This window comes from Pipra filicauda, unplaced genomic scaffold (assembly GCF_003945595.2).
Source record: "Pipra filicauda isolate LSUMZ 115617 unplaced genomic scaffold, ASM394559v2 scaffold12_size5214236_pilon, whole genome shotgun sequence".
Lineage (NCBI taxonomy): Eukaryota > Metazoa > Chordata > Aves > Passeriformes > Pipridae > Pipra > Pipra filicauda.
Genome location: NW_024103763.1, coordinates 2999493 through 3011521, shown reverse-complemented (window position 1 = coordinate 3011521; position 12029 = coordinate 2999493). Strand labels below are relative to the sequence as shown.

General features: G+C 38.3%; 1 protein-coding gene across 5 annotated transcripts in view; it reads right to left on the bottom strand.

Moving 5' to 3' along the window:
* Positions 1-12029, bottom strand: part of SH3KBP1 (SH3 domain containing kinase binding protein 1) — a 214933-nt gene that overhangs the window by 13626 nt on the left and 189278 nt on the right. For all 5 annotated transcript variants that reach the window (XM_027738275.2, XM_027738277.2, XM_027738279.2 and 2 more), the window contains 2 exons: positions 11818-11974; positions 6688-6773 (listed from right to left, as the gene is read on the bottom strand). In XM_027738275.2, the coding sequence (XP_027594076.1) occupies positions 6688-6773; positions 11818-11974 (243 nt within the window). The remainder of the gene's footprint in view (positions 1-6687; positions 6774-11817; positions 11975-12029) is intronic.

Sequence of the window (12029 nt, the reverse complement as noted above, 5' to 3'; positions counted from 1 at the left end):
TGCTAATGGTGAGGTTTCACAGAACAGAAATACAGCAGGCCTGAAAGAAAGGAGGCAAAGGTGCTATTCAATTCATTTGAAGAAGATAATGTCACAAAAGCCACAGAGGTAGATTTCATTTCATAATCATCTTCAATACCTTTAAAAGGTTGACAATAGGCCTGTGAAATGGTATGTATACTGTCTTTAAATGCAATAATACTGAAAGCTATCAAATGACACAGAGATTGTAGACAAAATCTTCTGCATTAGTGCCCATTCAATATATAGCATTAATTAAAAAAGAACTCAATAATCTGAATATTAGTGGGGATTTTCAGAAGAGTACAATTATTTTAACTACTTCAAGCATCCAGATTCTGCTACTCCCTCCGTGTTGAACAGTATTGCACCCTTCGAGGAATACAGCCACACTCCCAGCGAGGGTCTGGGCAGCAGAACCTCACCCATAATGAATCATAGACTGTTTTTTACAATTTGGGCAATGAACTTTTAGCAGGAGAGCTCTGTGGCTGCAGGGTTACTTTGTTTAGGAGTGCAACAGTGATGTGCCAGGGAGGGCCTGCCCGCCTGGTTCTTTGCTTTGGAGGGAAACAGCTTAGTTCACCTGGCTTCCCAGACAGTCAGTGGACAGCTGCCTTTCCTAAAGCATCCAATTATCTTTTTCCATTTCAGTCCTGACTTTTATCACTTTAATAGCAGCATGTAGAAAGCTGCCATAATGAGCTTTGCTAACCACTTGCCAGTGCCCTCATAAGGATTTTATTTTTAACGATTCAGAACACGCCAAGAAAGAACAGAAAGGTCAAGAAAACCGAGGAGCTAGAAGAAATGGATATGCTGGTTTCAGGCACCTCAACTTGACACAGATGGAAAACGATTTAGATTTCTAGTTTACTGCTTTTTTCTGGACCCTTCAGGGCAAGAGACCCAATTAATTTATATGATGGAGCATTACATATCCCTGATTACAATATTTACAGTCCAGAACTATGTTTATGAGTGATTTTGATTCACTGACATAAATATTACAACTTAACCCACTTGGGTAATTCTGTTCCTTTGCATTGCCCTATTAAAACGAGCATGAACTGCAGCATAGAAAGAAATAACTGGTTTAGACAGATTTTGGTCTTCATTGTGAGTCACATTTTGTTCTCCAACTCTTATATTTGCCAGTATTTTCTGTTTTTCCAACTTTTATTCTGTTTTCAGGCAAAATAATTACAATGTCTCACAGTATAGCAGCCTGGGATTTAAAGACAAATCTGCTCCATTCTACAACCTTTTAGTGGAAATATTCTCCATCTTTTTCCCTACTTTAGGCCAAATCTTATTAGATCACTTTTTCTTCCAGTCAGAGTCACAGTGATCATCTCTCCTGACAGATATGAGCATGCTACAGCTCTAGAACAACTGCAAATACAGCTCAAGGAAACATGATATACTGAAGATTTTTTTATTCGTTTGTTTATTAGATATTTTTCAAGAGGGTATTTTTAACTATCCTTTCAGGCAAGCTAGCACCAGCCTTGCAAGGAGAGACAGAAAAAAAGAACAGCTAACGATGTGGCTTCAGCCAGTACTCCATGATCCACCAGCAACTGCTCTGCAGATTAAAGTCTGAAGAAATGCTGAAAAATGGACTTGCACTAACCAGCTTTCAGGGGAAATCTTAAAAAAAATCATACCATCATTAGATGTTTCAGCAAGAATCAATGAAGGCATATGTGCCTTACATTAGCACTGATGAAGATTATTAACTGCTTTCACAAACACTATGCAAAATGTGTAAAGAGCCAGGAAAAAATATTGGAAAGATGTGTTCACTTGGCTCTGCGCAGCCCAGCCTTTCTGCAAAGCACAGAAACTGCTTCTTGTGGGGATTAACTGAGCATTTCCACAGTAGATATATTATTTTTAATTCTTTGTGGTTTATTCTTTAAATCACTTAGCTTAAATCCATATGATTTTAATTATTAGATGATGCCAAAGCAAGCCTGTTTTGGATAGACAAGACTTGCTTCAGGATTCCAGAATTCCGAAGTGCGCGCGCATATGTGTGTATATATATATAGTTAAAAGATTGATAGTGACTTGCAGAAAGAACTCATACCAATTTTAGCTTTTGATCCAGTAAGCTATTATATTTACTATTATATGTGCTAGATGTTTCTGTCATTGCACTGGTCCTCATATACAAGAATTCTTTATGAAATTAAAAAGAAACACGTAACCTAAAAGAAGGCCAAGTTATGCCATAAGGCATGAATTTAAGCTGTTGAAATCAATGTAATTCTACATGACGACTGCTCTTCTGTTGGTAGAACCGGGCTTACTGTCAGTGTAGCTTATGTTGCTGTAGGAGCATTTTAAACACAGCTCAAAACTCCACTGCCAATCCAGAACAGTTGTTGGTACAGATGTGCCAACAGATGTAATCATTGTGATTTAACCACAGCAACACTGGAGACCAAGTCCTCGGAGACACGACCATGCACTTTCCACTGAGCACCAGTGAGCACTCTTCAAATTTCTATGTTTCTTGTTGTGACTTTTTTTCCTCTTTCAGACTATAAAATCATCCTAGCATGTTTCTAAATATTTTTGCACAATGAAATATAGGCATTAAACTTTGCGACGACAAAACCTGTCTGCAAGAACAGATTAATGAAACCAGAGCATTGACAAACAGCACGTGTAAATTACACGTCACTTTTGTCACTAAAATTTCTTATGGTACAATAAATGATAATGATTTCTCATTTCAATACTATGGTGCAAGGTTTTCTGTCACAGTACACTCAATTTCAACTCTTAATTTAAAATAAAAATCTGTAATACCCATGTAAACTTTGGTGTTCTACAAAATACTTCTTTTTGTATTTGCTTGTTCTGTGTTGTGAACTAAAGCAAAGACAGGATAGAAAAGAAATGGAAAAAAAAAAGCCTTACCCTCATGAAATGAAGAAGAGTTAGCCATGGCAAAGAGATGTAAATAGGAAAAGTTGGATGCAAGATGTGTGGAAAAGAAAGTAAAGGCATCACTGAAAACAGGGAAAAAGAAAACAAAAGAAGCAGTGAGGAGGAATGGGGAATGCTTCCTCTTAAATAATATACTCTGAAAGTTAGTTTTCCAATGGTTTTTGAAAGGATTGTGGAAAGAAGCAAAGGCATGAACAACAGTAGTAACAACTGCCATTATATCTACAATGAGCAGTGATGTTGCTGAACAGAACTTGCTCGTCAGTAGAGACTGCAAATTGTAATCAGTACTGTATTATCAGGAAGAAATTTACACGTGAAGTCATAACTCTGCAGAACATATCAGGGAAACCAAGTCATGTGCTAATATCTACATAGAAATAACTTTCTATATATGCAACTCACAGAACATTATGCACAGTATTACACATCACCTCAGCCTTGCTCAAGCACTTGTGATTTGTCTGATTGGTAAAGTTGGGTAAGAATGTTTTTAAATGCGTTTTTAAAGGTGTGGGGTTTCTGGTTAGACAACATTGATCCACCGGTGGAATATTACTCAGAATATAAGTAGAAAAATGATGTTTCTGAAACATGCAATTGTTTAACACACTGATCTAGAACAGGGGACCTAGATAACATGCAAGTTTTGAACCTCGATTCTGCAGTTCATCTCTGCATATTGCTTCTCAACTGTTGATGGCATTACTGATTTTTTTGGTGCTGTTCATTTGTTTGCTTTTTGAGAGATGTTATATGGAAGGACCCCAGATCTCCTCCTCCCTTGTCATAGAGGTTTTGGTCTCATCATGGTAAAGAAAAGGAACCAACTTAGAAATTCTTAAAAAGGTTTCACACACACAAAAAATGCTCTCCATTCAGCATTAGTACGGTTTTCTTTAATAACCAAAACTGTTTCTCCAATGCTTTTGTCCAGCTCTCTGCTCTGACTGAATCAAGAGCTTTAGACTGCCTATAGGACTTAGAAAGTGACAGCCACCATCCAGCTTCACATCTCTAGTGCAAAAAATCCAGAAGATGCTGTGGTATTCATTTTCAGTCCACAATTCACCATCAGTACTTGGCATAAGCATGAAAGAGGGTGAGGCAACTTGCAAGTGATTCTTGCTTTTTCCTCTCTTCTCCCCGAGAGCTCTAAGTACCCAGGAATGGTGTGGAGATAATGGAAGAACAAAGAGGAGCCCAGTAACCAGAATGGTCACATACCCAAGCTGCTACAAAGGTCATTTAACTTGCCTTTGCTTCAAAGGCTACTGCTAACTCCCACCATGTCTGTCACATAGGTCCACTCCAATTTGCTGTGTAAGTCTGGATTACTAAAAAGACACCAAATGGTAGATTTAATCAAGTCCATTTTGACTGGAAGGATGGGCCTCAGAGAAGCTCAGGCTGTCCTTCCCACAGAGCACATGACATGGGGGCAACACCAATAGCACATATCCCAGTCAAATACTATCTGGACTCACACAGCCTGACCCACCTTTGTTTTGGAATACACTGGACAACTCCACTCACACATCCATCAGTTTTTCTAATAACTCATTTAGCCACAAGATTTCTCCAAACAATTGTTCTCTTTTTAAATAATAATAAACCTAACACACTTATCATAAATTTCTACATTACACTGCCCCATAAACTGTCCTGTACTCCAAACCTCTCCTCACAATGAGTAAAAGACATTAATCTACTGTGAATTGTTTTTGCTTATTAAGTTTTAATTTATTGCCCTGCCCTCTCTTAAAAAGGCTGTTTATTTCTTTAATAATATTTTAGATGAGCTGTCAAAAGCCCCCCGAAAATTTATAACAGTTCTGATCTCTGGATCACCTTTCAATCCAAAATCATAATTTATTCTTTTTCTTCTTTTAACAAGTCTAACAGGCTAGAATGACATGATTTGCCCTTGTAAATGCCATTCTGGTTTGACCCTATCCAGTTATACATATCTAAGTATTCACACTATTTTATCCTTGGGCTTAATAGGTTCTCCTTGTAAGTGGTAACAGGAGGTCATCAGCTAAACTCTTTGCAACATGTGTGTGTGATTTGGTTTATGGACTCTTCTTGGCTCCTGTTCCGCATCAAAAACCCACAAAAAACAACAACTTCAATTCCTCCCTCCACCTCCCCCCCACAAATTCTGGAAATGAACAAAAATTATAATAAATCAAATTTCCTACCTAACCTTTATGGGATGTTAAGAACAAAACCAAACCAAACCCAACCCAACAAAACTGGAAAAAAAAAAAAAACAAAACACTCTGTGCTTTTATCCTTATAGTGATTCCAGGGAAATTAGAGTAAGGCCTAAAAAGTTTAATCCCATCACGCCACTATATGCTATTTGCAGTCATAACTTTCAAGTAAGCAGAGGCTTACATGCTTTGAAGCAAATTTGTAAACATGGGTATGAAACACTACGTGGTAGAATTTGTCTACATTTCCATACCATTCTTTATAGTAATCTCTACAATAAAAACATTCCTGCAATTTATCAAAGCTTCTAGCTTTCTATGTTTATGCCAAATGAAAACCTGGGTAAACATACTACCTGCTTCTCCAGAAGAAGGTTACTATAGTAAATGATAGCAACAGCAGAAGGTTTAAAAAAAGGCAAACGTACGTATGCTGGAAAGCTCATAGAACTATGTGAAATTAATTTAGCATTTTATTGTTACATTACAATTAAAATTCCTCTATAACTTAAAGCTCTGCTTTCAAATCAGAAGGAAAGGCAGGTTTGGCTGTTGAAAATATACAATTTTACAGAAATGTTTTACTAATAAAGCAGTCTGGGTAGAAACCACCATGCCAAGATAACACTCAATGCCACCAGTGAAAGGTAGTAGCACTTACACATGGAGGGTTCCCTGGTTGTGCCTTTTACAGAAAAGGTCTCTGGGGGCACAGCTGCGGCTGCAGAGCAGAGCGACGGCAGCAGCTGTCCCGGCGGATTTCTAAGGAGAGGTGGAAGATGGCTGTCACAGCTTTAGCCTGCAGCCCTGGGACAGGACTCAGAGCACCTTCCTTTCCAAGGGCCACTTACTGCAGCACCCACCCCAGCAAACATCACTCCTGCACTGCCAAATGGAAAGGAAGGAGGGTGAGAGAAGACAGAGAAGTAACCTGTTGTTACTCCTCTCCAGGTGATTTCCTAATTAAACGGTTTGTGTGTCAGGAACACAAATTGTTATTTTCAAGGCAAATTTAGACTGCTTTTAATCAGTGTATGCAGTAAAATGTAGTCCAATTGACCTGAATTGGGTTTCTATTCCTCTGTATTGGAAAGTTTAAAGATTACTAACTCACCAAAACCATAATCTTTTGCAGCGTTAAAGATACGGCAGCACTAATATTACATCAGTTAAACAACTATGCCTTATGACTGTTGGCCTTCTCACTTGTTTCAGACTTCAAAAAAAATAACGAGCCTTCCTATTCAAAGTAGCTCACTATTCTATATTTGCTTTAATTTATTTTTTAACAGAAAACCCCAACAAAACTATTTTAAGTAAAGCACAAATGATCCTTTAATCCTGCAGTTAAAATTTGATCTAAATGCACTCACATTCATTGCCAAATCCTCAATCTGCCTTTTGGATCATAACAAAGCCATTAAAAAGCAGAAACTTACATCATAAATTTCTTAGACAAAGTGTAAAAAGCACTATAACTTACCGATGTCATTGCTTCTTTCAGAGGAGTCTTTCTCTAGAGTCCCGGATACTGTACTGCCCACTAATTCCACTTTTGGACTATCACTCCTGCATTTGGATCAAGAAGAGGAGATGTTTTATTGGGAGTTTTTGTGTGGGTTACAGTAAATTGGTAGCTAACTTGCAATTAATAATGGGAGAGCAAAATATTCTTCCTTTGTAGCACCAGAGTAATAGCAATATGTCAGAGAGAGCAATCTCTAGTAAGTAGACATGCTGTGTGGATTAACCTTATCTCATTTCTCCTTAACACCTGTCAAAAAAGCCTATTTTAGACACCGTAACGTCCCGAATAATTCTTCAGATGTTCACAGCATCTCAACATGAAGGAAACCTAGGGGCAAGGGGACATTCTTCAACATCTTATTTGTAATTTTTTCTAATTAATTGGCTTGCATAAACTACAGCAATGGACTATCTGGAATACTGCAGAAAGGGAGGGAACCTCAAGCTAGCACTGTACGTTTTAGCAGTTCCCAGTATTTACTCATAAATGCAGCTCCTCCACCATGTTTTTGCACATTTCTTAGGAAACTGGACTGTGAATATTGTTTCCACAGGTCCAAAGAACCAAGATCAGCTAATTTGTCTGAAATGGCTTTGGAATAGGCAAGCGACAGGAGTTGTGATACTTTATACAGAGGAACTATTTTAAAATCAAAGAGGAGGTCAAACGTAAGCAACATAATTTTTCTTTCTTCGCAGAACTTTCAATCCTACAGCTACTTACGTTTACTACAATAATCTACCTATTGAAACAGTTAATTAAAAAAAGGCCGGTGGTATGTGACTAACTCAGCATTTCACAGGTCACACAAACAAATATCTGTGATATTTACTGTGATAACAAATGTTCAATTAATGCAATAAATTGTACTTGCCATTATTATCAGATCACCTAGTAAATATAATAGTTTTTCCACAATGACTGTTCCCAGTATAAAAGTGATGATATACGTAAGGTACTCGGTTTTGGGATAAAAATATAGATCTGTCCCTGAAACAACCCAGGTAGATGTGCACAGCAATAATTAGCCATTGAAAGTAAAATACACTGTGAGCTCCCAAATCTTGTTGATTTTTTTCATTGGTCTCTACCTTTGATGCCATAACCTGATGACAGATGGCCTAAACCTCAACTCATGACAGCAGCTTATGAGCAAAACATAAAGTGGCTGGAAACCGTATTTCAGACTTCAGGAAGGCTGTGATAAAGAGCCTCAAAATTTTTATTAAAACCCAGAGGAAGTCACAGATTAAGTGAATATATATATCCCATTAAACACTGTGATAGGGTGACAGGTATTCTATGAACAAAAATCCAGACAACCAGATTACAACCTGAAAAGCAAACTAACAGTATGGCAGGCAGTCTGCACCAGGAAGGAAACAGAAGACATTTAACACACACATAGAAAAATGTATTAATTGGCAATAAATAAGAGTATTCTCCAAGTTGTCTATTTTTTTATCTTTTAGTCTTTAACTTTTTTTTTTAAAATTGCTTACATATTTGTAAACCTGTAAGAGGCAACAGAGTTTCTTGGCTAATGGGGCAATGAGCATCTGTCTGCATACTATGTTTTGCACACATATATTTCCCAGCAATTTGAGAGCACCATGTGAGTTGGAAGCAGCATAGGAAATGTGTAAGTATAGTTTTGGAGGAGATTCTTAGAATGGTGTGATTTAGGGCTGAAAGTCACAACATTTATCATTTGACTATAGAAGATACCAAGAGATATGACAAAAGCCCCACAACAAAACCCCAACCCTTGTCAGAAGAATCAACAGTCTTATTATGCCAATCTACATCTATAATGTTGTGAGAAGAATGGAGGAGCCCTTCCTGGTCAAAGTGTATCCTTCTCTCTGCTCGTGCCCATGCAGATAGGCTGTCAGCTTGATCAGACAGATGATCACCTTGAAAGAAACCTCACACTAATAGAAATCCCACTGCAAACTGATTAATTGCCATCTGGAGCAACTCCCTGACCCATATGTCTGAACGGCTGCACAAATGCTGGTGCTAACATAATGGAGGGCTGTGGGAATGGAGTGCCAGGAGAAGGAACCTGCCCCTGTTAGCAGCAGCATGGACAAAGATTGGTTTAAACTGTTTGTAAAGATGCACTTTGTGTAGGTGTTTATGGCTTGCCTACTCCAGAGAACTGACTTATCTGTAAATTGTATAATCACAGTATGTCCAAGCTGTGAAGCCTTTGGAGCAAACTGACAGCTATTCACTGTCCCATGTGGTTTTTATATCTCCTATTGCCCTGGAAGCCCTACTCTGCCTCCAGTGAAGGAGGATTGTATTTAAATGGAAAACTAATCATCACTACAAAAAGTCAGTGAGATGCATAAGATGCAAGCCACTTACTCAGAACAGAAGAAAACCCTCTTTGGCTCAGCAGCTGCCATGGAAATCGCACACAACTCACTTTATAACTACGTCCATTTTTCCCCTAAGGATCATGTATGTTTTTGGCTGGGATAATTTTCTTTATAGCAGCTTGCATGGTGCTATATTTTGGATTTGTGTTGAAAATAGCATAGATAACACAGGGGTGTTCTCATTATTACTGAGATGTGCTTTCACAGAGACAAGGCCTTTTCTGCTTCTCATATGGCCCCACCAGTGAGGAGGGTGGGGTGCACAAGGAGTTGGGAGGGGAAACAGCTGGGACAGCTGACCCCAGCTGACCCAAGGGATGTCCCACACCATATGGAATCATGCTCAGCATATAGAGCTGGAGGAAGAAGAAAGGTGGGGATGTCTGGAGTTACAGCATTTGTCTTCTCAAGTCACCACTGCACATGATGAAGCCTGGCTTTGTTGGGGATGGCAGAATACCTGCCTGCCCATGGGAAGCAGAAAACAAATTCCCTACTATGCTTTGCTTGCACATGCATCATTTACTTTACCTGTTGACCTTTATCTCAATCCACAAGTTTTCTTACTTTTGCCCTTCTGATTCTCACCCTCATCCCACTGTGGGGGAGTGAGTAGCTGCATGGGGCTGAGCTGCCCATCAGGGTTAAACCACAACCAGCAAAAATTCTGCTGGTTCAGTTTTTATTGTAATTGCTTGAAGTTTTTCAGATTTCGGGAATGGATACCAGTAGGTCTTAAAATAATTACTATCTTATTAAACTGAACCGATTTAAAAACAAAACACCTTACTTGTAAAGTGACTGCTTCCATTTGAAGTTTCCCGTTTCTTAATTATCCAAGCAATTCAAAGTCTATTCAATGGACTATTTAATTATGTGAACTTTCTGCCCTCTTCCTATAATACACATCTAGAAGTTAGAGCTCACCAGGCAAAACAGTTATATGAGATACATCCATTAATTTGAATTAGCTGATAAAGAAATTAATAGGGAAACTGCTAGCACTGTGATCAACATGCATCATCATCACCTTAAAAATCACCTTTCCTTGTAAGTTTTAATCTAACTACTGTTACAAGTAAAATTCTTTCATATATAATGGTATTAGATAAAATAATGAACCATTTTTTTCTGTGCTAGACACAGCAGAGTTTGGACAATTAAGAGCATAACAGGGTTACTGTTTAGGTCTGCCTTTTCCCTTTGATAACATGAAAATTGAAATATCTTTAAAAAACATGGTTTCTTTATACAATTTTGTACTTAGGAAAAAAAAGGATAACATGAGCAACAAAACACCCCTCCAAAACTCTAAATGCTAAAAATTTATAATATGTTAAAAATATTTCAGGCAAAGGATAGAACAGAAGAACAGCTACCCCAGTGCATGACTCGCCAGTGAACTGAACACTAGGGCATGTATTGGTCTTGCCAAGATCACTTAGCTAAAGATCATAGCAAATACTTGCATTTCCAAGCATGCCCAAGTGACCAGCAGGTATGGACTGTGTTTTGGAACAACTGGGCAAGCATGTTCAAAGCCAAGTCCAAAAGAAGCCACAGCAGTAGCACTTGGATAGAAGGGTGAGTTCTCAGAGATGTACAGCCAAAGCACTTCAGTAAGATGAAACTGGGTGCACAAGGCAGGTGCCTTTTTCTCTTTTCATGTGCCTCAGATTTCACACTGAGAGCGTTTGTTTAATGAACCATATGTGGAGGAATGAAGGGAATCTATGTCTAGCATTTAATTTTACTCTAACCTATACTTGATTCTGGTATTTAATTCACCATTACTATATGTGAACTCCAGCAGTTCAATGGCAGCTCATTTTCCTAACAATGCAATAGTAAAATTATTTCTATCCCTATATTGTAGTATTTCTACAACATGTACAGCTTGCCCATTTTATGCAACTGCTTTTATTGTGGTTTTCACCTAACTCTATTCACTATGCATAAAAGAAGTCTACAGCGCACAACCCAGGTACTGATGACTAAAATGTAGCCACCTAGACTTGATTAGGACTATGGGTGAGGCCTTTAATTTCTGCAGCCTCTGCTCTAGCAGGCAATAAACGGAGTTGTGTTGGCAAGTCCTATTTCTCAGTGCTCCTCAAAGACTGTAACCTTGTATCATGTAACTGTAGAGGAACAACCATTGTTAGAGCATAAATATTTGACAGCACTATTCTGCAGTGGCACCAGCTAAAAGAGCATTCTATGAAGACACATGTATTTTGCTGAAAATTGATATCAAATGATCAAAGAAAACAGACTGAAACCAAGCTGGCAGTATTTGAAATGTGCATTGTCTAACACTCTTCCTCAGAACAATCCAAGCTTTTGCCTGACTTAGTGCCCAGTCTAAGCTGCAATAATTTGAGGAGAACTAAGAAAGTCAGACACATCAGTGCAGATGCAGATCTGCATCTACTGATGCAGATATTTCCCATGTTATTCTGCAGTGTCTTGTAACAGTGTGTTCATCAGTAGAAATGAACTAGTAAAGAACAGTCTAATACTGCTATTCTTGATTCAGCCAGGTGACTATAAGGATTTTCTTTTTTCTTGTTGTTCTTTAAATACAGTTTAAATACAGTGAAATAAAGTGTGACATAAACTGTAAAACCTAAATTCTTTAAATGTGTGTTTTGTCCATTAAACCCAAAAGCATTGGACAGAGGAAAAGCAATACCTTGTGTGAGTCACAGGCACAACTGGTCTTTCTGGTCGTCTCGGGGGCAAGGTACCCGGTCTATTCACAGAGTTGGCTTTGGGTGGCCGAGGTTTCTTCGGAGGTATAGCAGGAACTGAAGGCTTCTGCAAGTCTAACTGTTTTTGCTCTGATCTTTCTTTAAATCAATCATTTCCAGAAAAAAGAACACGGATATTATTAAGTGGAATTCA